The following is a 27,267-nucleotide window of genomic DNA, read 5'->3' on the forward strand; positions in this document are numbered from 1 at the left end:
AAGTTTGGAGTCGTTCTGAATCGGAACCATAAACATGCACATGTACACGTCACGTGTTTTCTTGTGCAGTAGGTTCTGCCATCTTGTCGGCTACATAGCAAAAAACATCACATTTACGCCTCGCGCCAAAAATCTGACGGCTCCTGTGCTACCTCCTAGTTCATGCACGCTCCCTATGCTAAACTCACGGTTCAATTCGATCAGCTGATGCTTTGCCGCCATCTTGGCGCGAACTAAACTGCAAAATCGCCGTGAAGATCTGCGGGTGTGGGGTCATACGTCAACATCGCGATATGTTCTCTCCGCGGACACAGTCTCGGTGGATCACAATATAAGTGAAAATTTAATTGAATGTTTTTGAAAAAGTTTTATTTCATTTTTACACAAGTTTTTAATATATACCTTATTTAATTTACTAAATGAGTCCTTAAACTACTTTCATGAAATTGTATCATTAAATTAAATTTTAATCTTAGCTAACAAAGTAGATGTATAAGTAAAATGCTATTAAAACATTAATATGTAGTAAACAAAAGAAAATAGAGATATATTTACACAACAACCTACGTAAGTAGCATAACGTAAAATTTAAATTATCATAATAACAAGTTTTTATGTGACCTGTAAATTAAAGCTAATTAGCTAAAGCGTCGCGTCAATCAATACTACATGGATACATTCTGCAAATACGGTCAGCAAGGGTAATCTCAACGCAATGTGAGCACTTGGTCAAACTATAAAAGTGCTAAACTAGCTAAATAAATATGCTTACAAAGAAACTATGCATTTAACTAACATTTATACTGGTAAATTGTAGACTTTAACATTTTTTTGTTCATATATTTTTTATGTTTGTATGACTAAGTGGACACATAGTACGGAATAATAAAAGTTATATCCTTAAAGTTAACAATCACTATAGCTCGTCATAATATAAAGTAAAATCATTAACCGGAATTAACTGTTAGTCGAATCATCATTATATCACTAAAGTAAAAGTAATTCACACATTAAATTGTCATGAGAGTTCATTCTACATTGCATTTAATAGTTATAAATAATGTAAATCTTATATGTAAATAATCTTCACAAAATGCTATTGGATCTACAAACAACATAAATAATTAAATCAATACTAATTCTATAACAATTGTCTCATTAATTATATTAAGGTTGTACAGTAGGTACATGTTACATGCACACAAGTCGTTTGTTTGATGTGATGAGATGAATATGTATTTGCTAGCCTAGGCTAGGCTAGCCTAGGCTAGCAAATACATATTCATCTGGCTGGCATCTGGCTGGCCTGGCTCTAGAGCCAGGATGGGCGGTTGATAGTGTCATAGGGCTGGCGTACGCCGAGCGCGGCGGGATACCCGGGCGGGTACAGCCCCATGATCTGCGACACGCCCGACTGCCGCAGCAGCTCTTCTTGGTGGCGCTGGAAATACTGTTGGTACAGAGGAGCCGAGCTATCCGCGCCCACAAATCCGTATCCACTCCGTACTTGCCCATGTCCAATGAAAGGGAACGATCCACTATTGTGAGTTGAGTTCTGATGAGCAGGCTTTACAAGCTTGTCAGCACTCGCCTCAGCATTATTTCGCTGTTGATGTGCCACTGCCGCCATGTAATTTGCTGCCATTAACTGATTCGTACTGTTACGGAACTCTTCAATTGAAAATCCAGTGCCGTCTCCATATAGACTGCCGCCCAAGGCCATGCTTGGCGTAGTACCGAAATTGAATGCGCTTCCTGGAACCATGCTAGTTTTAACAGAAGATAAAACATCAGTAGCGCAAGGAGTGTGGTAACTCTGACTTGCAATCTGCCCTGGTTTGGTTTCAGAAGTTCGCTTTCGTTTCGTCCTACTCTTAGAATCGGCTTGTGCCGAAGTATTCGTGGTAGGTGTCTTATAAATACTGGAATCTTTGCTCATTGCAATAGAAGGTTGAGAGTATATACTAACAGATGTGCTTACTGGCTGAGAATCCGAAGGCATGCTTTTGTTAAACATTTGCGCCATTTGAAATGTTTTGTCATGGTATAGTGACGGGTTGGTAGCGGCAAAACTGGATAGATATCGTTCATCGTTAGTGTACCGCTCAAGCATTTGAGGGATATTAGGTAGATTTCGCAGACTATCAAGAGGAAGTGACGAATGAGTGTTATAAGGAGTTTTATACGCCATCGAACTGACAATTGGTTGATTCTGCATGGTTTTGTCAGGTTTTTGTGTTTTCCCGGTAGAGTCATTTTTAGATATCATATCACTTTCAGTCATAGTAGAAGTAATATTCATGTGATCATTTTTAAGAAGACCTCGAGGATTCGGTATTCTTAGTTCAGACGGAAGATTTTGATGCAATTCCTGGGTTCTCTGTAGAGCGGTTCTAGGCATGCTGTAGTTGTGGTATTGCTGGTGTTGCACATTTTTGTTATAATTAGTTGAAGTGGGGTTGGTAGTGCTTATATTATTTTTCAGTTTATCCGTGTTACTGGTACTGTAATTGGTAGAGTAATCTGAGGGCAGAACGTCTTGTTTTCGTACTTGATTCGTCAGTTTCCAATTGCCATAGTCAATAGCCGTTGTAGTGGACGAGGCGTTATTACAAGCATACAGTTTTTTGTTGGCGAGTTCAATATCATTCAGTGAAAAGTTACTGACGGGTTGGCTCCCAGAAATTCCATCATATTGATTGTGATGTGCGTGGGCAATGTTATGATTGATATTCATTTCAGAATGGGAGTGGGCGGGAATTATGTTAGTTGGGGTCAATGGGGGAGCACTCGATTTCGACAATGACTTTTGGAATTGTTGATTTAAGCCAAGATTCATCGCAATTTTATCTACGTCATAGGTTTTAGGTTGAACATTTACAGCAGGTTTTGAGACATCCTTGTTCACGGCATAATCGATTTCAATAGGCTCTACAATATTTTTCTTTTCATCTGGATTCATGTTATAGCCCATATTAACCATGTCAATGTTATCCTTCTTAATCATACCTATTGGCTTGTTCAAGTCTTGATTTACCATACTCTTCTTGTTATCGAGAGAATGTTCATTATTTATAAATGCTGTAGTGTCTTTATCTTCAACTGTATGGCGTTCCGCAAAATCTACAACGTTCTTTTCGCGTAAACTATTTTGATTGGCCAATTCCGATTTTTCACTAAGAGCAGCTGCTATTTTATCAACGGATACAGACTGTATTGCAGTAGACGTCTTTTTTTGATATTCATTTTTCATTGGTGGCGGCGATGTCCTATCTTTTGTTTCTGTTGCAGTTTTAAGTGATAATGTAGGTAATTCTGGTTCATTATACATTCGTTTCTTAACAGGAAACAGAGAGGTTTTGTGATCTGATAAAGGCTGTGTTGAATTAGACGCGGATGGCTGCGGTGACAACTGTGGTTGAGAATACTTCGATGGTTGTGATACAGGATATGGAGAGTGTGAAGGAGAAAAAGGTCCACTATATGTATTTTGTTGGTAGCTATCCGGACCTAGGGCTGTGTAGTCATCGTGAATGCGCGCTGGTTTACTCACAACTGGAGCCTTTGAAGTATCATAATAAGGTGGTGGATTCTGAGTATAAGTAGGAAGTGGGCTCTTGTTGTGGTCTAGAAAGTAGTTCGGAGTGGAGGATCCCAATCCACTGTTTGAAGCATATACGTGTTGCGAATAAGGGGAATATGGTGACTGTGGAGCCTCGCGTGGACTGCAACTTTTTTCAGGACTGCTTTTAATGGAAGTTGTATCTTGGTAAAATCCTGCTCTCACAGTTCCATTAATTATAGGATATGTAATTTTCTGGAACTCATCTGTCCGAGGTGATGCTGGTGATCTCAGCAGAGGTGAATTATGAGACATCTGGTGTCTTGGAGAGTCAAGATCTTGGCTGAAAGAAGAACGTTCTGAAACAGAGCTGCCTGTACTTGTTCTACGCTGTCTAGGCGTCGCACTTACGCTTGGTAATGGACTGTCACCTCCATCAGGATTTGGAGTCTCTGGATCAATTGGAGAATCATACTTGGTTGAATTTTTAGGACTGGAAACTTTCATATCATTGTTTGTATTGTCAATTGTTACTTTTTCATCACATTCCGTTTCTTCTGGTTTCTTTTTTGGAGCAGTTACTGTAGAGGTAGTATTTTTTGGTGTTCCAAAAGCTTTGAACCAAGCACTGAGATTTGGTGTAGCCTTTTCTTGGCTTGGTTTTGGCGTTGGCGATGGCTCAGTTTCAACCTCCGCATCTTTTTTATTAGTTTGAACTGAAACATCTTCTGCTTTATGTTTCTGGATAACTTCCTCAGTGTTGTTGTCTGTTTCACATTTTGGGGACTTAGTTGGCTTATTGACATCAGGTTTATTATCTTCAGTCTTACTGAAATTGTGGTCTTTACCAAGAGAAAATTCCACAGTGTGCAATACTGAACCAAGGCTAAGCTTGGGGCTAGACTCTTCATTTTTACTAGTCTCTCGAGTTTTGCTAGGGCCGAGGGGAGTGGCTTCCTCTACTTTCTCAACACTCTTGCTAGCCATGTTAGTAAGCAAGTTTCCCTTGCTTTTACCTGGTTGTAGTCTATCTATGGTTCTTTGAATTTCTCTCCTTTTGATTAATTTAGGTTCACGGGAAGATGGCCGTTTGCGCGATAAATCTTTCCTGATAGTTGTTGTTTTCTCGAGTTGTCCAAACTCGTCATCATGTCGACTGTTGTCATGTTCTTCCGTGGAAATGGTATGTGCCGGGCTGTCAGAGGGCGAGCTATGCACAGATCCTTTAGGAGCGTCATCAAGCCACTTGCTGATATCTTTGACAGCTTGTTCCAAGGCTTCAGATGCAGATTCATTTTTTGCGGTATTTTTCTTTTGTCCTCTTTTGTTTCCTCCTTTACTTTTATGACTGTTATTACGATCATCATCAGAGAAATCTAAATCATCACGGTCTTTATTACTGACATGTTTGTCTGAATTACTGTTGCTAGAAAATAAACTATTAAACAGAGAGCTGTCTTTGTATTTTTCACTTTTAGCCTTAAGTTTCTCTATAGTTTCCCTTAATTTTTGATTCTTTTCTTTTTCCGGGATGTGGAGATTTTGCTTTTGCTTATCAACAGTTTTTTGATTGTAATCGAAGAGTGATTCCCATGCGTCCTTAGCCGCGTGTCGTCTTCTTTCTTTGATCTTGTCGTATTTGTCCTTGACGAAGTCAGGGTCGTTGAGCTGGTCGGAGGGCTCTTGGTCGGCCTCGGAAGGTGACGGAGTCGGTGTGTGGATGGAGGGCAAAGGGCTCGCGCTTCGACTCCTATTTGAACTTTCTAATGAATCTTGGGATTCACTTCTTTTCAGCACTTCAACTGGCTCCGTCTCATGGTGCTTACTTTTCTTTTTCTTTTGCTTGGACTTCTTGCCTTCTTTATTTTTATTTTTCCCATGCTTCTGCTTCTTACTGTGTTTACTTTTAGGTTCTTTATCCTCACTATGTTCCGATTTGTGAGAATCTTTTTTGTGATTTTTGGAATGTTTACCATGTTTGTGATGTCCTTTGCGTTTTTTCTTCTCTTTATTTTGCTTTGATTTTTTAGATTCAGATTCAGGTGTATCATTAACATCATCTTCGGTTGTTTTTAGTTTCACATCTTCCAAAGGTTGATCTGAAGAACTGGATTTAGGGTCACCTGAAACCATAAAGATATGATGCATAGTTTTTACATAAATTGACATTTAGAGCAGACATCCTGTAAATTTTAAATAAAAATACTAACCGGAATCAGAATGAGATTTTCGCTTTTTCCTTTTAATTCGGCTTGGAGATTCACTTGATTTAAGCTTATGCTTTCTAGACGGAGTAGGTAATTGATACTCAACAGCAATTTCTTCATCAGAGGACGATAGTCGATGCATATATTTCTCAGTCAATCTGTCAAAAGCTGCCTGAAGGCTGTCTACCATCATAGTATATTCTGGAATATGGACAATGGACTAAGTAATTTTATCCATTATCAAAAGTGCAATAATTTATTCAATAAAGTTTTTCGTGAAAATGTTGCTTAGTTTAACCCATTCAGGGCCAGCGACTCAATTTATGGGTCATGCTCAAACAGTTCCGCAGGGTCAGTGACTCGCATTTAAGTCATGAATAAATGCTGATTTAAACATAAACGAAACGTAATTTGACGTAATGACGTATGTGTCCACTAAGCTAACAACCATTTTACAGTACATATGGTGCTACTTTATAGCACTAGTGCGAAAATTGGCATATTACGTTACTGTGTCGAACATTTAAAGGGCCATATGTACTGTAAAACGTTGTACGATACATGTGCGAATAGGTAATTCGCAACTCGTGTCGATTTAAAACACTCCCTTCGGTCGTGTTTTAATTTATCGCAACTCGTTCTTGATTTCCTATTTTTCGCACTTGTATCGTAATGTACTATTATACGGTATGTTACGATAAAAAATTATAAACGCTTTTTTTTAATGAAAATAAGACCATAGAATATTCAATTTTGGTTTACTATCAGTGCAATATAGTAAATATACTGAAATTCTACATACATACGCATTGCAAGCAAACAGATAAATCTAAATTTCAAAGATACCAAAAATATGTATATTTTAGAAGTTATTGACATGGCTCAGGGTATGGGTCACCGTGGCCTGGCGCTAATAAATACATTTTATTGGCTGGTTTTAAAGCTTATTTCATGTTGAAGCTGTTTGATATTGTACCATTTTACAACCGATTACACTGTTTGGATGATGGCACGCAACATTTACGAAATCGTAGTATTATATTTTGTTTTCTGTGAGGTGTAAGGCAACGAGGATTTTATAAATAAATAAAATAAAATAAAAGGCTTTTATTTCAGGCAGTTAGTACCCATACTGCATACAAAGTTATTATTACTAAATTAAAACTAAACTTTATCCCACTGTACTTTTATGCCATAATATTTGGTCGCTGAATTGTATCTTAGGCAATTGGGGTAATTGTGGGTATTACTGCGGTTTTTGTGTAAGGTCTTACTTTGGGAGTAATTTTTTTCATCCATTTCAAGATATCGATATTTTTTTGGTTTTATATTAAAGTTTTACTTATTTTAAACTTTAAAAAAAATCTACTAAGTGACAAATTAATGTTTTCTTAGTTAATAAACATTTTCAAGAAGAGTCTACATGCATGTATTACTGTGGGTAAAAAAGTAGTTTGCAATGATCCAGTTACTGCGTGCCTATTACTGCGGATTTAAGTATTTTATAAAAAAGTCAATTAATTTATTACTACCAACATTAAAATAACAATTATTTATATATTTTTAATTTGAGTCAGTCACGCCAGTCACTTTCTTATGTTCCCAAAGATTTAACTAATTAATCCTGATAATTAAATAACTCGTTATTTGATTGATATAATTTATATTGTAATGCACTATCAAAGATTATTTTATTTAAAGTATCCATGTTTTTGAAGTTGTTTCCTTTGACTGTTTATGATCAAGTTTCAGTTGCAGTTTAACTAATAATGTTACGAGTATTATATTTTATTTCAATTATTTACAATATTTTATTTTATTTTTTGTTTTTATACTATTTTTTATCATTAACAAGTAAATTTATTTACTAAAGTTAATAAATTGACTATGACAGGTATACTCGTTTTATAGGTTATAAGTACCATACATTTCAACCGCCGTAATATGAACAAACACATAAAAAGCCTATGTTTCTATTACTGTGGTTCGGTCATAAAACCGCAGTAATACATACACTCTAGTTAAATCGGTACCTATTACTGCGTCAGTAAGTTAAGCGTAAAAATTAATCAAAATTAGATTTTTCTTTCATTTCAACAACAAAATAAGGTTGTCTCACTTAGGAATATAATAAAATTAATAAATGTCCAAATTTAAGTGTTTAATCATAATTTAAGACCTTTCAAGATCAGCTCTTTTCATGTGCTAACCGACAAAAATGATACAATTGTTGCTCATGACAACCTGGTACTTTTTGATGATTAATAATAAATTAAATAATTATCTCAAGTATCAAAATTAGTTGTTCAATATACTCTTCGAGTTTTGAAGCACTCAATTTGGTATTTTTTTCATTTATCGTTTATTTATAACGTAAGTAAATAAAAACTTTTTACTAAAAAGTAAACCGACTTCAAAAATAATGAAATAATTATCCTTTTTGAAGTATATGCGTTACCAACTGATATGTTTGAAGTCGGTACCAAGCCAAATTTTGAAGCAAACCGTGGTTTTGGTACGATTCGAAAAGGATGCGGCTATATAAGTATGTACAATACGTTGGATTGCCTTACACGACAGCAATATACTTTCTGTAGATATAATGAAGACACGGTCGAATCTTCCTAGCGCAGTCCGTACCATGTTTGTCGGTATATTAGTATAAATCCAATACGTGAATTTGCCGTCGTAATTTTTAAAGTGCTATTTTTACTAATTTTCGAACTGTTCATAGCACACAAGTGTGGATTTGAGACTGAGTTATTTCTAGTTTCTTATCCAGAGAAATTCATCAGAACGTCTTCAGGGCTTAAACTTTTTACTTTCATGCCAAATTTCACCTAAATCGGTTCAGATGTTTAGCCGTGAAAAGGTAACAAAGAGACAGACAGAATTAAATCCACGTTTATTACCTATTACTACAGTTGTAATGTGATTCATAGACATAAAGCTGATTAGTGATTATTTTTGACAGGTATTGTTACTATTTGGCTTGGCACCGACTTCAAACATATCAGTTGGTAACGCATATACATAAAAAAGGATAATTTATTTCATCACTTTTGAAGTTGGTTTACTTTTTTTTGTAAAGTTTTTAATTTTTAGTTTTAAGGGCCTGTGAGTGACGCCTGACGCATAACGCAAGCAAATTATTTAACTTTAATAAATAATAAGGATTTTCCTAGAGATAAGAAATCATTCCTGCCACTAGGTATTCTAAATCTATCCTCCGCCCCGCCACTGACCCAATCCCCCTCACAGCACATTGACACTTGATCACTGAACCCCTCGACCCTGAACCACCAAACATTCAACCGCTAATACCCGACCCCACAACCCCAGACCCTTAAACTCCTAATCCTAACCCCCAATCCCTCAACTTACAACCACCGACCACTCAACTCCTATCCCCCGATTCCTCAACTCCTAACCCCACAATCCCCGACCCAAAAACACACCACCCTCCTCAACCCCTAACCTCTCAAACCCTGACTCGTCACGCCCCAACCTTCAACCCCCAATCTCAGACCCCCGTCTACCTTCACCTCTCGCACCTACGAGTCCCAATGCAGAAGAGTTCGGCTACTATTTAAAATTGAAAGTAACTTTTTTTCAAAGTCAAATCTAGTAAGTAATTTTAGTAGCTTAAGAGCAAGAATTAAAAAAAAGTGTTGTAAAATTAATCAACTTTATTTCCTATATAATACAACAAAAAATATTCATGTATTGCAATAAAAAAATACAATTCTTCTATCAACTACAACGCATAATAATTCGCTTACCACTTAGTTGTCTCGCCTTTACTCTTAAGAACAGCCTTGATCCTCAATGGCATCGTCGCTACCACCTCTTCGCACTCTTCTGGGGTTATAGACTCCCAGACAGCGACGATTTTCTCTTTTAAGTCACTTTTTGACCTCGATGGAAACTTGCGTATTTTTTTTTCATTTTCCACCACAATGTTTAAGTCCGCCATTTGTACCTTCATGTATTGTGCAATAAAGATTAAATAAATAAATAAATGTGTCAATGGGTGACAAATCTGGACTATTCGACGGCCACTCGATAGTGGGGATTCCTTTAGACTCGAGCCAAGTCTTCATGGTCTTCGCAGTATGGCAAGATGCCCAGTCTTGTTGAAAAGTGTAGACATTTTCATATTTCAAGCTTGGAATAGATGGAATTAAACTGGTTTTCAAAATGTCCTGGTATTTCACTGCATTAACAGTCCCTTCTACAAAATGCAGGCGGCCTACCCCTTGTGCCGACATGCAACCCCATATCATCACAGACCCAGGAAACTTCACTTTTCTCTTAATGCAGTCCTTGATGAATGCTTCGTCTTTATTTCAAACGATTTTTTTTCGTTCGTCGCCGACAGTTACTTCGAATTTTGATTCATCACTCCATATTATTTGACGCCATTGCTCAGTAGTCCAGTTTGAGTGCTCGCGAGCGAATTTCAGCCTCTTCTTTTTCTGTAACTCCGTTAGTAAAGGTTTTTCCTTGGCCGTGTAAAAACCATATCCCATTCTTTTGAGAACCCTTTTGCAGGTATCCACTGAAACGTCTTTCTGGATCATATCACGCCATTTTACGGTAATGTATTGTAATATTTTGTAATGCTATACGAGTCGAAAGTTATTAATACATGAGTATAGTAAATAAATAATGTAATAGACATCCAATGTAAAATCTATCACAAGATAATTGTATATAAAAACCGCCGTGCTCGTGCGGGGGAACTTACCGTAAAATGGCGTGATATGATCCAGAAAGACGTTTCAGTGGATACCTGCAAAAGGGTTCTCAAAAGAATGGGATATGGTTTTTACACGGCCAAGGAAAAACCTTTACTAACGGAGTTACAGAAAAAGAAGAGGCTGAAATTCGCTCGCGAGCACTCAAACTGGACTACTGAGCAATGGCGTCAAATAATATGGAGTGATGAATCAAAATTCGAAGTAACTGTCGGCGACGAACGAAAAAAAATCGTTTGAAATAAAGACGAAGCATTCATCAAGGACTGCATTAAGAGAAAAGTGAAGTTTCCTGGGTCTGTGATGATATGGGGTTGCATGTCGGCACAAGGGGTAGGCCGCCTGCATTTTGTAGAAGGGACTGTTAATGCAGTGAAATACCAGGACATTTTGAAAACCAGTTTAATTCCATCTATTCGAAGCTTGAAATATGAAAATGTCTACACTTTTCAACAAGACGGGGCATCTTGCCATACTGCGAAGACCACAAAGACTTGGCTCGAGTGTAAAGGAATCCCCACTATGGAGTGGCCGTCGAATAGTGCAGATTTGTCACCCATTGAAACATTGCGGTGGAAAATGAAAAAAAAAATACGCAAGTTTCCATCGAGGTTAAAAAGTGATTTAAAAGAGAAAATCGTCGCTGTCTGGGAGTCTATAACCCCAGAAGAGTGCGAAGAGCTGGTAGCGACGATGCCATTGAGGATCAAGGCTGTTCTTAAGAGTAAAGGCGAGACAACTAAGTGGTAGGCGAACTATTTTGCGTACTCAAGATCGATAGCCGAACTATTATGCGTTGTAGTTGATAGAAGAATTGTATTTTTTTATTGCAATACATGAATATTTTTTTGTTGTATTATATAGGAAATAAAGTTGATTAATTTTACAACACTTCTTTTTAATTCTTGCTCCTATGCCACCTAAAATTAATTAATAGATTTGACTTTGAAAAAAGTTACTTTCAATTTTAAATAGTAGCCGAACTCTTCTGCATTGGGGCTCGTAGTACCCACACTTACCCTACCTACTAACAATGATGTTAACACGTTCACTGTCCCAATCTGAATTGTTAACCTTACGACTTTATAATAGAGGCTTGTCGTGACCCATATACGGGGCACGGACAGTGAACGTGTTAATATTAAATAATATTGTATTATCATACCTAATAGTGTGTGACAAATATGTACAAGTTTTTTAAAAATATTTTGTTTTGTGTGAGAGGTAAGGCAAGGGAAATGGGTCAAATTGAACCTCCAAGATTTGACCCATAAAACAACAACAAACACAGCAAGTTAAATATATATAAAGTAAAAATGTTAATTCCTACAAACAGCAATTGTTTTTGATAGGCACAGAAAAAAGGTGGTTAGTAAAAATGTTGCACAATGTTCAACTGGCCGGCTTCATAAGTGGCGATTTATTTACCGTGCGCGCCAGACCCGCGACCCATAAGCTGAGTCATACGTTTTAGTTAAAAACGGTTTGTGTGGTGGCCCGGCGTATTGTGTACGCTCAACGGATCTTGGCCATGAATGGGTTAAAAAGACAGCTGACTTCTCTCTCTCTACCAAAACAACTATACCTTATTCATAATATTGGGAACAAGCAACTATTACTGGAAATTAGTCATAGAAAGCTGTTGGGTAGAAAATCTCTTTTTGAAGTGAAAACTTCTTTAACGGCGCTGTGCACTTTTTGTGATGGGGAAAAAATGTTAAAATTGCGTCAGCACGTGACATCATGGTGCGTGCAAATTGAATGTCATCGAAGGCTGGTTACTATGGAGTGTGGATTTAAGAGGAGAGAAATCTCTTAGAACTGTTGCAAAAGTGTCCAGCTGTCAGCTATAAATAATAGTTCCAAATCTCTCCAGTGTAGCGCTAGAGTAGCTAAGAACCTAGGCGTTATTGACGGAGTGAACTGCGTCTATAATTTGATTTTTTTGTTCAAGTACTCTAGGTATTGTAGCGTCACCTATTTAAGGTTTTTTGATGACACTTTTTGGTATATGGAGATTTCTTTCTTTACCTCCACCTTCCATAATGGTTACTTCTGAAAAATCGTATCTCATTCCAGTGTGTGACATTTTATTTTCGTCATAATCAAAGTGCTGTCATAATGGTTAAAGAGGTTTATTCTTTGTTAATTGTGTTGTATGGTATCTTTGTTGTTGGGTGTCCATGATTGTAGATACTCAAATGTTTCCTTGCCATAAAGTTAAATAACAGAAAAGAAGCATGATTGTTTTATTTAATATGACGATGAACGATTCATTAACATTTACTGATTGTGTAGGCTGTAGTCCTGCTGCTCACGTCTCATGAATTACTCTGTATATGTTATATATGAACACTTAAATCTTCCACACTCAAAGGGTCTAGCAGGCGAAGCGAACTAGAGGTGCCCCCAACGACGGATTTGGCCATTCTTTCAGGTGGTGTACTGGCAAGTCCTAAGAACACTCTATGCTTAATATCAGTCCTCGATCTTCTTTTGTTTTCGAGTTATTCAGGATAATGTAAAATAATCAGTGTATCATTGAAAGTGGCATATTTTGTAAACTGTTCAAGTTAGATTAACGAAAGAAAATTATATTTGGCAATAATAAAATAGGCTACAAAATACACATTTTTAACCCACGTCATGTACTTATACTTCATTGTGTAAAAAAACATTTTATTTTTCTTCACATAAACACTAGAATCTTCACATAAAAACTTCACACAATAGAAAAAATATGCATGGATAGTCACCAGTACCCGCTACATACACATATAAAAATATTTGCGTAAATCTTCGTGCGTCATGTCAAAAAAAAAAACGAATTAGTAGTTAGGAGCATATGTAAACAAAGTACTAGTGCAGGGTGTAGATAAGTTTAGTATGTAGGTCTGTAACCTTTTCTTATAAACCTATTTATAATTTATAGACGATGACATGTCAACGTTGATAACATTCGACACATATTCTAGCTGCATATGTTTTATTTGCATTTTGTGTTAGAAAATGGATAACACTAAGTGTAAGTCTTGTGAAAAAAACATTAAAAAATATTGATGGGATTCTAATTTCAAATCGTTCCTCTGAATCACACACAAAATTATCATCATCGGATAAATTATAATCGGAAGCGTCGGAGGTTGCAGACGAAGAACCAGCATCGCCAAGTGCTGTGCTGCTACACGTAGACGTTGATGCTACTACTTTATGTTTATACACCAAAAGTCGACACTTACCACACAAAATATCATTGATATAAATTAGCTTATTTGTGCATTTGCTATATAAATCAGCCTCTTGACCAGTTTTTTTTTATGATTTTTCACAAGACTTACACTTAGTGTTATCCATTTTCTAACACAAAATGCAAATAAAACATATGCAGCTAGAATATGTGTCAAATGTTATCAACGTTGACATGTCATCGTCGATGCATTATAGGGAGCGTGCATGAACTGTAGGAGGCAGCACAGGAGCTGTCAGATTTTTGGCGCGAAGCGTAAATGTGAGGTTTATTGTTCCGATGTAGCCCACAAGATGGCAGAACCTACTATGCACAAGAAAACAATTGACGTGTAAATGTGCATGTTTATGGTTCCGATTCAGACCACAAGATGGCAGACCCTCCAACGCGCACGGTCCCTATAAATAGGTTTATAAGAAAAGGTTACACACCTACATACTAACTTATCTACACCCTGCACTAGTACTTTGTTTACATATGCTCCTAACTACTTATTCGATTTTTTTTTTGACATCACGCACGAAGATTTACGCAAATATTTTTATATGTGCATGTAGCGGGTACTAGTGGCTATCCATGCATATTTTTTCTGGAGGTGTACCTCCGCCAAAAGAAAAAAAAAATCTGAAGAGAAATAAATGTTTTTTTACTCAATGAAGTATAAGTACATGTCGTGGGTTAAAAATGTGTATTTTGTAGCCTATTTTATTATTGTCAAATATAATTTTGTTTCGTTAATCTAACTTACGAGTAAACAGTTTACAAAATATGCCATTGATAATGATAATTCAATGATACGCTGATTATTTTACATTATCCTGAATAACCCGAAAACAAAAGAAGATCGAGGACTGATATTAAGCATAGAGTGTTCTTAGGACTTGCCAGTACACTACCTGAAAGAATAACCAAATCCGTCGTTGGGGGCATCTCTAGTTCGCTTGGCCTGCTATACCCTTTATTTACGTAGGTATAATAGAGAATTATCTCTTATTATAAAACTGCTACTCAATTTCACCAAAATATCAAAAATGCACAACGTTAATATTCAAGTTTTCACTTCTGCCGGCACTCCCAGAGTGCAAACCGATTTTTTTTTAAGCCAGGCAATGTTAACCATGGTATAGATCAGGGATCTCCATACTTTTTGACCCGAAGGCTGCAGCCGGGCCTCAGCTTCCTTTTCGCGGGCCGGCTTTTTAGGGTTCCGTAGTCAACTAGGAACCCTTATAGTTTCGCCATGTCCGTCTGTCTGTCTGTCTGTCTGTCCGAGGCTTTGCTCCGTGGTCGTTAGTGCTAGAAAGCTGAAATTTGGCATGGATATATAAAGCAATAAAGCCGACAAAGTCGTACAATAAAATCTAAAACTTTAATTTTTTTTAGGGTACCTCCCCTACACGTAAAGTGGGGGTGAACATTTTTTTTTGCTTCAACCCTACAGTGTGGGATATCGTTGGAAAGGTCTTTCAAAACTAATAGGGGTCTTCAACAAACATTTCTTGATAAAGTGAATATATTCGGAGATAATTGCTCCGAAAGAAAAAAAAATGTGTCCCCCCCCCTCTATCTTTTGAACCATAGGTCCAAAAAATATGTAAAAAATCTTGGAAGTAGAGCTTAAGAAAGACATTAAATGAAAACTATAGCAGATATGATCAGTTTAGCTGTTTTTGAGTTATCACAAAAAGTTTCCCATTCATAGTAAAAAGACGTACACCCACAGTTCATCCCTTGGTTAACAATCTACCATACTTTAAGCTCCAGTTTAGCTTATTGTGACGGAAGAGTAACTACGGAACCCTACTCTGAGCATGGCCCGACATGCTCTTGGCCGGTTTTTTTATAATTTAAGAGATAAACGAGCAGACAAATCGCCTGATGGTAAGCAATTACCATTGCCCATGGCACCCCATGGACACCTGCAACACCAAAGGGGTTGCCGGATTTAAAATAGGATTACGCACTTTTATTCAAGTATCGGAAAGTTGAGACTCAAAGTCAAAGAGTTGGTCAAATGGGGTGCGCGCAGTTGGGAGATCACTGGTATAGAATCTTGAGTGTATTTACGTTCATAAAACCGTACATTACCATTGTCTTGGCCGTTATATAGACGACAATTGTTGACGATGAGCTTGAAGTCGGCTTTGAACATCGCAAAATCCGTGTAGTAACCACTGTCTAACCGCTCCTCCATTTTGCGTAAATCCATGGGACGTCTGATGACAGCGTAGTAATTCGGGGCATATTCCTCCTCCACTGGATCCATAAACGGCCACGCGTCGTCATGTGCTGTAAGCTGCTCGAGCACCTTGTACATGTCGGTTTGTATGTCTTCCTCCGTTTGCGTAAAACTAAAAAAGTACATACAATGTTAAAAATGTTTATATGCAGAATGTGTGCTTATTAATATCAAACATTATAAAAATAAAATTACATTTGTGATGTTTTGAGTTTCTTCCTAGTACTATTAACTGGTTCGACATTTTCTGGTATAAGGATCTGACCCGTAGCGCATGCCAGCGAGTTATTGGTTTTTCTGCCGGTTTTTACAGGAGGCTCTGGCTCTGGGGGTGGTTCGCCTTTGTGTGTGGCGGAGGAGTTTTTTGACCGCTTATCATGGCTTTTTGTTCGTTTGGAGACTTTTTGTGGCATTTTATCTTTTTCACTTTCGGAACTGTCGGAGTCCGATGAATCTGACTTCGATCTGTAATATATAATGGACGTTAGTATGTTGCCAAGTTAGGAAAATGTATTTAATGTACCATTAATACAAAGTAATAAACAACTTAATATACCTTAATAAGTTTCGTCTTTTTGCCCTGTTTTCTCGCGCCAAATCAGGTGTTTCTTTGCTTTCCTCCTCGTCCTTGCTGTCTTGTGCGCTCTGCTTTCCCTCTTCCTCTTTCTGTTTAATTTTTTGTAGCACACGACTCGAAGTACGTCGTGGTGCTAATTCTAGTAACCTTTAAATAATTACATAGGATAATACATTTAATAATATACGCGTTAATTACAGGTCAACATCGTAACGTTTAATGTGCATTACAGCATTTTTAAAAAGTTAACTCTTAAAATAAAATAAAAAAGTAAAAAATCAAAGTAAGGGAAGAAAGCACAGCTATGGTAAAATAATCTATGAAGTTAATATCCAAGGAGGAAAATGGGGACTAGTGGGACTACGTTTGTATATGGAGATGTGGTTATTTGACTTCGTCCCTTTCATTGTAATCAACACTATGTATGGCTGACCAACTCTACAAAGGCATGGCAAACTAAAGTCGTAGAGTAAATTAAAGACTGTCCATGATAAAAAGTGGTCATATAAATAAATAAAAAAATAAATAAAATTTATTTCGTGAAAAAAACACGTATACAATTTTTACAAGTGTTGAGCCCTCCTAGTAGGTATGAAGACACCTGTGTCAGGAGAACTCGCTCTTCCTGTAATGGTAAGTACATTTTGTTTTTTTTTTTTTTTTTTTTTTTATCCACTAGTTTTATATAAAATGAACCCACTTATTGTATAAGATTACCTTACTAACTACTTACGTATGCTACTAAGTGTGTGTGTGTGTGTGTGTGTGTGTGTGTGTGTGTGTGTGTGTGTGTGTGTGTGTGCGTGTGTGTGTGTGTGTGTGTATGTGTGGATGTGTGTGTCCGTATATATTATATCATTTAGCGTTAAGTACATAATTAGTTAATTAGGATTTCACAAATAAAAGATCTTCTACAACATCATAACTCAGTCCAGTTAACCAACCATTGACAGTATGTTTGCATTCGTAGTACTTTAATGCGTATATATTGACCTTTTTATTAATTAGATTATACAAGTGTGCAGCTTGTACTTCGAACTGTCTAGCTGCCATTGCAGACTTGATAAGAGGCATAGGTGCGACTGTTCGGGCTCTTCTGTGTTTTACATTGACAGTTTTAAAAGGTAGATTTTTATGGAGTCTTAAAACTACGGCTGAGATATACAGTTTGCGCATACTAAAGAGTTGACAGTCGTTGTAAAGCTCAGAAGTAGGATATCGATATGGCTTAAATAGCATCGTTTTAAGCAGGCACCTCTGCCCCCTCTCTACTTCAAGATATTTGACTTTAGACGCTCCTCCCCATACTGTTATGCAGTATGTCATGATGGATTGTGCTAAAGCTAAGTAAATCTGCTTAATTAAAGATGTGCTTGTGATGTGTCTAAGTATTTTAAAAATCCAAGTAAGTTTACGTACTCTATTGTTTATGTGTTCAATGTGTTGGTGCCAAGATAGTCTCTGGTCAATAATTACACCTAAGTATTTAGTAGAAGTTACCTTTTTTAGTTGTTTACAACTGCATGCCGTGACAGTTGTGGGATTACAGCTATGCATTTTTAAGTCTAGTCCTTGAGAAGGCTGACCACTAATTGTTTTGGAAAAACATATGTAGTTTGTTTTTTCAATATTAAGAGTGAGTAAATTGGATGTAAGCCATGAGTGAACTTTTCGAAGTCCCGTTTCAGCAACAGCATATACAGAGTCCCATGTTTTCCCAGTGAAAGTGACCACAGTGTCATCGGCATACGAGATAACTTTACCCGGAATATTTATAGAAGTAAGGTCATTGATATAAATTAGGAAAAGGGTAGGACCGAGGACACTACCTTGTGGCACGCCAAATGACACTCGTGAGTCATCACTTAGATAATTACCGACCCTAACCCTTTGACTTCTATTGTTTAAATAGTCACTTAGTAAGTCAAGCGGTTTCCCCCTTATGCCAAAATTTTCCAGCTTGCTTACAAGAGTGGGATGAGACACAGTGTCAAATGCTTTTTTCAAATCCAGGAAGACTGCAAGACTTTTATTGCTACTATCGACTTCTTTTGTAATTAAAGAAGTTAGATGTAGAACTGCATCTTCCGTTGATTTGCCTTGTCTGAAACCGAATTGAGTGTTTGACAATAAATTGTATTTATTTAAATATTTTACTAGTCGGGTATTAATAATTTTTTCGATAATTTTAGAAATTGCTGTGAGAACAGAAATTGGCCGGTAATTGTTTGGATCGGTTCTCTTCCCACTCTTGTAAACAGGTGTTATTAGGGACTTTTTTAGAAGGTGTGGGAAAATTCCTTCCGCAAAACATAAGTTTGTAAGATGACTGATGATGGGGACTATTTGGTCTTTACAGTATTTTAGAAAAATGGTGGGTATGTTGTCATGACCAGCTGCGCTGCTCGATTTCAGAGCCATAAGCGTACTATAAACTTCCATGGGGTCAGTTTCCAGAAGCACAAAAGATGAAGACGGTGTATTAAATAGCGAGGATGTTTGTACGTTAGGTATGTTGTGTGTGTGATTAGATAAAATTGAAGATGCAAGATTGCTGCCTATATTAGAGAAGAAAGTGTTTGTACTGTTCACTGAAACATGAGGGGTATCGTTATGTTTCAGTAAGTCAAGGTTGCTTGATTTATTGCCTTTATAATTCGTTACGGATTTAATCGTGGTCCATAAAGCTTTAGGGTCTTTCCTAGTTTGTTCAAGGAGACGTCTGTCGTGCTTGCGTTTAAGTTTTTTAATCAAGTTATTAGTGTAGTTACGGTACCTTTTGTACGTGATTCTGAGGACATCGTTTTCTGGGTCTGATTTTAGTTTTAACTGCATTTTATTTCTGTTTCGTATGCAACGCAGGATACCTGGGGTTATCCAGGGTTTTATATTCCGTAGTTTTCGGGGAAGTTTTTTAACAGTTGTGCTTTCTTTGATAGACTCATTTAATTTGTAAATAAGTTGCTGTACTATTAAATTTGGGTCATTACTATACATTAGTGTACCTAGGTTTTTTTCCAAGAGTTTTTTTGCAGCATTTTCATAATTCACTACTTCAACTGACTTGGATGTAATTTGGTTAGATGCATTATTACGCAAGATTAATAGGGTGGTGTAATGGTCTGTTATGGAGGTGTTCAGTACTACGGTGGAGGCAGATGTGGTAGTCCTATTTAACTTTAACATGAAATGGTCAAGACAGCTACACTCTCTTGTTGGTTTAAGCAGTCCGGGTAGAATTCCGTATGTACTAAGCATGTTAAGATAGTTTTGCCTATTTGTAGATTCATAATATTGTTCTAACGGTCGGGGTAGTAGGTTTATGTTAATATCACCTGCAATCACTATTGAATTTGCTGATTTAATTAGCTGTATGTGGTCATTTAAGGAGTTGATAAAATCTAGGGCGTTACTGTTTGACGGCGAGCGATAAATTCCCAGGATTATTTGGTTATTGAGTGTTATTTGAATGCAGGACGCCTGTACTAAAATAATGTCATATGTGACCTGGTATATCTTTTCCCCGGATACACATATTCAAGCAGTTTTTTATTTTATTTTTGATAATCTTTAGATATGATACTATATATTAAAAAATACAATAGTATGATAAAGTATGGTTATGTGTGAGTTTTCGACGAATATATTCCATCATACCTGTAATATTTCTCTACTCACTCACTTACTGCTACAATGTTACAATTGTATTTATAGTTTTACAAGCTGTTTTACGTAAGTATATTAGAATGTTATCTTAACAAAAAAATACAACGACTATACTATATATATCATAGTAGTCAGGAAGACATTCTACTCCAAGCACAGAAACTTGTCATTGTATGGGAGGCATTTTTTAGGACCATACCATAATGCTAAAATTCATAGACAACCTAATGATATATTATGTTTGTATTTTTAGTATGTAGTTTGATATCCACAAATTACTTAAAAAAGTGGCGAAGGGTAGGGCAAGCTTCCATACAAACTTTGTGCGTGTTTTTCTTCGTTTGTTTCTACAGTTATTATTTTTGGTAAATATGCTTATTTTTCTGTTAGCTAGGGATTAATGTATTATTAATTTTTAATTATTTTTTTTGTACTATTATTAATATTATTATGTCTGTCTTTTACAAATTCTCGGGACCATGTATTATTAATTTTTAATTATTTTTTTTGTACTATTATTAATATTATTATGTCTGTCTTTTACAAATTCTCGGGACCATGGGGTCCCGGACATTTGGAAGGCGTGCGTGGGGCCGAAGCCAACACGTAGAGTCCCCTTGTAATAAGACAATTTACTCTAAATGTAACGTGACACACATTATTATTATTATTTTTAATAAGTAAAGAAAAAAATGAAATTAAATGCTATAGTGTCAAAGCTAACGAGTAAAACTTGCAAAAGGTTTGTATGGAGAATGCCTTGCCATACCCTGCGCCTTAATTTAATAGATTTACCATATCATGCAAGAGTTGCATGACCACTATTTATCATGGAGTCTTTACAAAAATGGCATTAGCGTGAAAGTAAATCTAAGGTAGTATAATGTTTATAGCTCAAAATATCGAGATTTGTATTTTGTAGTATAAGTTTTGTGTGGTATAAAACGTATAAATTGGCTACTTTACAGTTTTTTGTAAATAATGTCAATCGATCGTGATTTTCCTGAGGATCTGATGTCTATATAGGGCTCATGACTAGTCTATTAGTTAGTCGTAATTTGTGTTTCTTTGCAGATCGGATACTCCACCGAACACTGTCTATGACCGTAATATGATAAGATTCATATACTAGCCGTGTCTTATCCAACCTCGACATTGGCAGAATCATCAACACCTTGATGGAGCCATAACACGAAAAATTGATTGATTGAATTAAGCAACACAAAAGTCAGAAATGAGGGTTAAAGTTTGACGCTCGCACTCAACGGTTGAATCGCCTCCAACAAAGTGATATTGTAATGTGACGTCACATTACATTAGTCTGTCCTAAATGTATGAAAAAAAATCAATAAAATTGCTATTTTGACCCTGAAATATTGCGATTATGTATATAGTTGTCATACAATTTATTTTTCAATAAAATATAAGGAATCAAATGGTACCATTTTCTTCTTTCTTCTCAATATGTCTTTATAAATTCCACTTTTTCTACAGTGGATGGCTCATTTTGTATCCATGTAGCTAAATTCTGTTATAATTATAATATTCAACATGTGTCAAGTACCCAATTAGAGAAAACTTTCAGAATTAGACTGCGGGGAATAACGTTCAGCGTCTAATTCAGAAGGCCTAGTTAAAATATTTTGTAATAGTAAATTAATCAAAACAAAATAGTATATATTATAGTTAGTCGACTCTATCAGGAGCCGCAAGGCAGCGAGCTGCACTAGAAGTTATCTACCAAGATGTGTCATCACTTTCAATGATAGTGAGAAAGAATGGTAACCTTATTTCAAGTTTAAATAGGATCTGACATGAATTGTTAAAAACGTTGTAGTTCGTGTCATACGATGGATGTGCTTGTTCGGGACCGCGGATTTATCATGTTTTTGATTTTTAATTTGTTGTAAGTTTTAAAAAGGGAAAAGTCTTCGCTGAGGTCCCTCAAAAATAAAATTCCGCATTTTTAGAAGCAATTTTCATATTTTTATGTACGTGATTTTTTTCTATCGAGGGAAAGTAAAAAAAAAGTATTAGAATCGCTGAGGTCCCTAGAGAAACTCCTCAAGATTGCAAAGTAAATTTTTGGCAACCGTATTATTTTCTAAAAAAGCTGTAATATTTTTTGGAACTCCGTTCTCTTACTCGTAACCTACGGCGCCCGGCGCGACTATCGCCGCGGTATATCGACTAGCGACCAAAACTACCAAAAGTATCATGATTTCGCACTTACGGATTTTTACCATGTCATGGACGCCTAGTAGCCCCGAGTTGTTTCCCATAGAAAATTCGGAAAATGAAGAACGAGTTGCGAAAGTACCCTTGTAGTTTGAATGCTGATCTTAAGGAGAAACTTTCCTGTCTGGAATGGGATAATCCCTGAAGAGTGTAAAAAGTTGGTAGATTCAATGCCGTTCAGGATTAAAGCCGTTTTTGATACAAAAGGTGAAATTTTTAGCGAGTGTTATTTGGCAAAACTATGTTTTTCATTATGAATGTGAAAAGATTTTAGCCGTTATTCCTGATTTTTGAGAAATTAGGCGTTGACATATATATCTAAGGATGGGCACTAAGAAAGGCGCTAGTTCAGTGGTGTCACTCTCGAATTTGAGCCCATCATGCAGTCTAACGGAACTAGTTGCGACCAATCGCGCGTGTGGTGCGAACTCATCAACCAATCGCGTTGCGGTGCACGATTAGCCGGGTCCACACAGAGCGAACATACGCGCGAGGCAATTTCCTCACGCACAAACCGGCCAGTACAGACGTGCCTTGGGCGAGGCGGCGCGCTCAGGCGAGGAAAACGCGCGTACCGCCTCGGCTCGAATTCGTGTGCTTGACACCGCTGTACTGGCCCCATTCTTAGTGTCCGTAAGGCCCGTCCTTAGATATATATGTCAATGAAGTTAGGTTATTTTTTTTTTCAATCAAGATCCTGTCAAGAAAGTCTTATGAAATTTGGAAAGCAGATCACCTTAAATTGAAGTACAGACTGAGGCATAGCACTTATTGTTCGAACGCGCTCTGGCGGCTAGCCGCTATTCTCGCAAAATGCTCCGAGCAGTAACTGAGGCAAAGTCAAGAGAGCGGGAAAGAGAATGTTGTATGGATTTGAGAGGGACAACATTTTCGTGACCTTCCTTTGTCTACTATAGGTTTTGTTACACAGTGAGAAATTAGGCAGCAGTAGGTATCTTATAGACCAAGCGTTTAGACTACAGCAAATATTGTAGGCACCTTAAAATTACTAGTGAATGTACGGGTCTGATAAACACAATAACAATATGGACTCTAGCTCTGAATTTTGCAGACTGATTAACTAATATTTGGGTTTAATTTTCTCAGTAGCATTTGGAAATATACCCAAAATATAGGGAATAGAAAATTTGAGTTGTTATAGTTCTTCAATTTGACTGGGTATTTTTTGAATTGAAATGCATTAATGCACTGTAACCAAGTATTCTTTTAATCAGGTAATGTGACTGTATACATTACTGGGAAAATACCAGACTGGGGAAAATGGGTCACACCACATCACTATAATTATACACACAATAATATCATTTCGCAAAGCAATTATAAATTTAAAAACAACTAAAGTTTGCAAGGGCATAGCATAAGATAACACTATCCTCATAAAGTGAGAGGTAGAGCAGTGTCTGCAGATAAATAGTTATTTCACCACTAAGACTACTTCAAAATGATTAATATTATGGATCATTGTAATTAGGCCTGATAACAATTTTATTATATTTCAAATACCATTTGCCGGGGTCTACATTTTCTAGCCCTTTATTTACCTTATTGTTTAGAATTCTTATTTAATGTTGATTTTCATTGCTGGGAAAATATTGCATAGGTGATGAAGGGTTAAAGGGCCTATCATTGGGTTGTTTACCTAATCTTGGGCACTTCAAGTATTATCATCACATTATCTTAAGTTTGTATGGTAACATCAATATTATAGATAGAATTCAATCCAAAAAAGCTCTGGAACGGACCTAACCTAACCTCACACAACCATCTTGATTCATATTAATATTGAATTTAAAAAGCTGTTGCTAAATTTCTATGTACAATTAGGCGGGTCCATACAGAGCAAGTTGGCCGGTTTGTGTGCTAGGAAATAGCCTAGTGAGTACTAACTCTTAGGACCAGTTTATAAAAATATTAGTCTAAAATTAACTCTAGAACCATTATTAGCTTTCAAGCCATAATGCGCAAGAGAGTGGCCTCCCTGATGCGCCATGTTAGAGTCAGCCCCAACAGCCTTCTGAACACTGTTATTGACAGTTTAGATTGTCCAATAGTTGCAAAGTGGAACGCCATGCACATGAACAAATTGAACAATAGAGGTGTTGTTGGGCTATTTTAGTTATAAGACTTAGATTTAGGTTAATTTAATTTATTGTATTATATGGATAAATTAAATTAAATTATTGCATTTTAAATCACGACATTATTATCATCACGTTGTAATATTAGATTAATATTTTTAACTTAATTATTATTTTAAAACCTGACATTTTAATCTTATTTCATTTTTAATTTATTCTTATTATGTTATGATGTGTGATGTTATGATTTGACAATGCTATAAATTAATTACTTAATGATTTTTTGTTTATTTTATTATTAATTTTTAAATGTTTCTTTTTTATTATTATTATATTATGTAATTAGTAATGTATGGGTCTTGTTATCCGAAATAAATGATTAAATGATATTATTAGGTCAATGTAGTATTGATATGTTACTCTTATTACACATATGTTTAATCATGTATGAATACAAATGCTATGCTTGTTTCACATTTTAATGTGATTTAATATCTTCTTGCCTATTTCAGTAAAACCTGCTATACTCCAGTGAAATTAACACTTTTGGTGCCGGGTGTTTAAAATGAACACACATACATGTTCTTGGCAGTGAATGTGTCAAGCTTATTTTTTTGTTTTTAAATTTAGGTTTCTTTCTTTATGGTCTGCATGTCAGCTTATTAGTAGTAAGAAAAACGACATTAAAATAGACAAAATTTGTTTCATCAGATTGAATGCATAGATGCCATTACCTTTTACGTTGCAAGCGCTCTTTCTCCTGGAAAAGACGAGGTATCTCTGGTAGAAAGTTTTGTGATAGAGATCTATACAATTCCTTCTCAACTTTACTAGTGGCTCGGCTGAATTTCTCTGTCAAGTGGGTCCAATCATCTTCAGTGAAACACACCACTTGCCACACCCTTTCAGTGTCCTCGTCATCCAGCCAGTCATCCCCATAGAACCAACCGCGTTTCTTGCTTTCCTTTCCTTTTTTCTTTTTATTTTTGCCTTTGTGTTTCTTTATTGTATCCTCTCTATACAATCTTGTGCCATAAAAGTACCAGTAGGCAGAGTCATTGTTGTCATATCTGAAAAGTTAAATTGGCCATTATTAAAATCATAATCTAAGTGATAAGTAAATTCAATGAAAAACTAGCATGTACCTAATTACTTACCCTAGTGGTTCCACTCGTAGACTCTCAGCTTCAAGGTTTTTAAACAAATCAAAAACATCTTCAGCATCCAAGCGAAAGTCGCACAAAGCATATAAGATCTCAACTTTAGTGCGGAGGGGAAGAAATTGGAAGTCAATATCTGTGTTAAATGGATTGTATCGTCCCGTTTCTTGACATTTTCTTCTAAATAGACGTCTCAAATACATCTAAAACAACGTAAACAATAACATAACATTTCTTTCGAAACGATTCAATTGCAAATTACAGGTAACAATACCTGATAGTTAAAGGCAGAGATGTCATTGTTGCCCAGACATCCATTTAGAAGACGCACGATCAGCTCGGTCAGGAGGGAACTAGCCGATTCTTCTGTTCCATCTGTCAGAAGAGCCTCTTCAAGTTCCTTGCAAACATACATACCGCGTTATTATGGTGATAGTTATTAATGATAAGAAGATCATATAAAAGAAAGCAAGCAATACTTACTTCAATGTCAAAATCCAGAAGATTGAACGCAGTCCTGAATAAGGAACAAAAGTACGCGATACTGGGCACTTCCCACCATGACTGAATATCTAGAAACCGTGAGAAATTCATTCAGACATCACTTTTAGGGATACTTTTCTGGAGGAAAACACGCAATTGATCTTCGTTCTCACTAAAACCCACCTAAAATACCTATAAAAGATGGAAACATAACCTAAAAAACGTACGCTTCAACAGTTAGAGATTCCCTAAATAATTCAAAACCATGTTATCTTTCACTAAAAGGATTTTTAACAAATTTTAGTGTATAAAAGTATTTTTTTCTTCTTGAATATAGTAAAGATATGAATATGCGTTGTGTATCGCAGGACAAACGCCATAACAGTTTACATTCAACACCACCATTCACAAAACCATAAACGAGTATTGGTAAACTAATAAGTTCTGATGTATTGTATTGTAGTATTTTTTATTTACCTTGCAATTTAGACTTTTGATTATCCATTTAACTATTGTAATTGAAAAGATACAATTAAGAGAAGTAAAACGATCACTATAAACGGAAGTCACTACGCTTAGTTTATTTTTTTATATGCATCACTGACCACAGAGACACTGATCACAGACAAGTTGGAATCGTTTGCAAGTAAAGCGCAGTTTACATTTGTCCAAAATTGATCTTTTATTATCTTTTTTTTTTAAGTCTGATACCGCACCAACCGATCTATCATCGATCGACGTCGTAATGCATATGGAACAACAACAACCAACACACAACAGTTTGGGTCATTCGATTCTTTATATTCGTGTCTGAGCCAGTCTGGGCTATAAACGTGAAAATCGAAGTTCGTCAATTGCGGGCATTTTTCTCTGTTACTCTAATTACGTTTCAGTAAGAGTAAAAGAGAAAGATCCCTGCAATTTGCGAATTTCGGTTTTCGTGGTAGGCCCCCTGTGCCTTCGTTTTCGTCCGCATCGCCTGATTGATCAGAGGGCCTACTATTAGAAGTGTTTAATGTTGTTTAAGTC

The 27,267-nt window shown here is 36.4% G+C and overlaps 1 protein-coding gene across 2 annotated transcripts; it reads right to left on the reverse strand.

Annotated features, from left to right (window-relative positions):
- Positions 1 to 342: 342 nt before the first annotated feature.
- Positions 343 to 26,758, reverse strand: LOC133515759 (uncharacterized). Of its 2 annotated transcripts, none has more exons than XM_061848351.1 (10): positions 26,716 to 26,758; positions 26,239 to 26,327; positions 26,030 to 26,155; positions 25,753 to 25,958; positions 25,330 to 25,665; positions 16,572 to 16,739; positions 16,211 to 16,480; positions 15,865 to 16,127; positions 5,773 to 5,970; positions 343 to 5,685 (listed from the first exon to the last, which is right to left on the reverse strand). In XM_061848351.1, the coding sequence occupies exons 1-10, from the start codon at positions 26,741 to 26,743 to the stop codon at positions 1,313 to 1,315; spliced, it is 6,057 nt and encodes a 2,018-aa protein (XP_061704335.1). In that variant the 5' UTR covers positions 26,744 to 26,758; the 3' UTR covers positions 343 to 1,312. The 2 variants fall into 2 exon arrangements, with proteins under 2 accessions (XP_061704335.1, XP_061704327.1); XM_061848343.1 differs by lacking the exon at positions 26,716 to 26,758 and adding an exon at positions 26,422 to 26,573.
- Between the last annotated feature and the right edge of the window lie 509 nt (positions 26,759 to 27,267).

Source organism: Cydia pomonella, chromosome 1, assembly GCF_033807575.1.
Source record: "Cydia pomonella isolate Wapato2018A chromosome 1, ilCydPomo1, whole genome shotgun sequence".
In the NCBI taxonomy this organism is placed as follows: domain Eukaryota; kingdom Metazoa; phylum Arthropoda; class Insecta; order Lepidoptera; family Tortricidae; genus Cydia; species Cydia pomonella.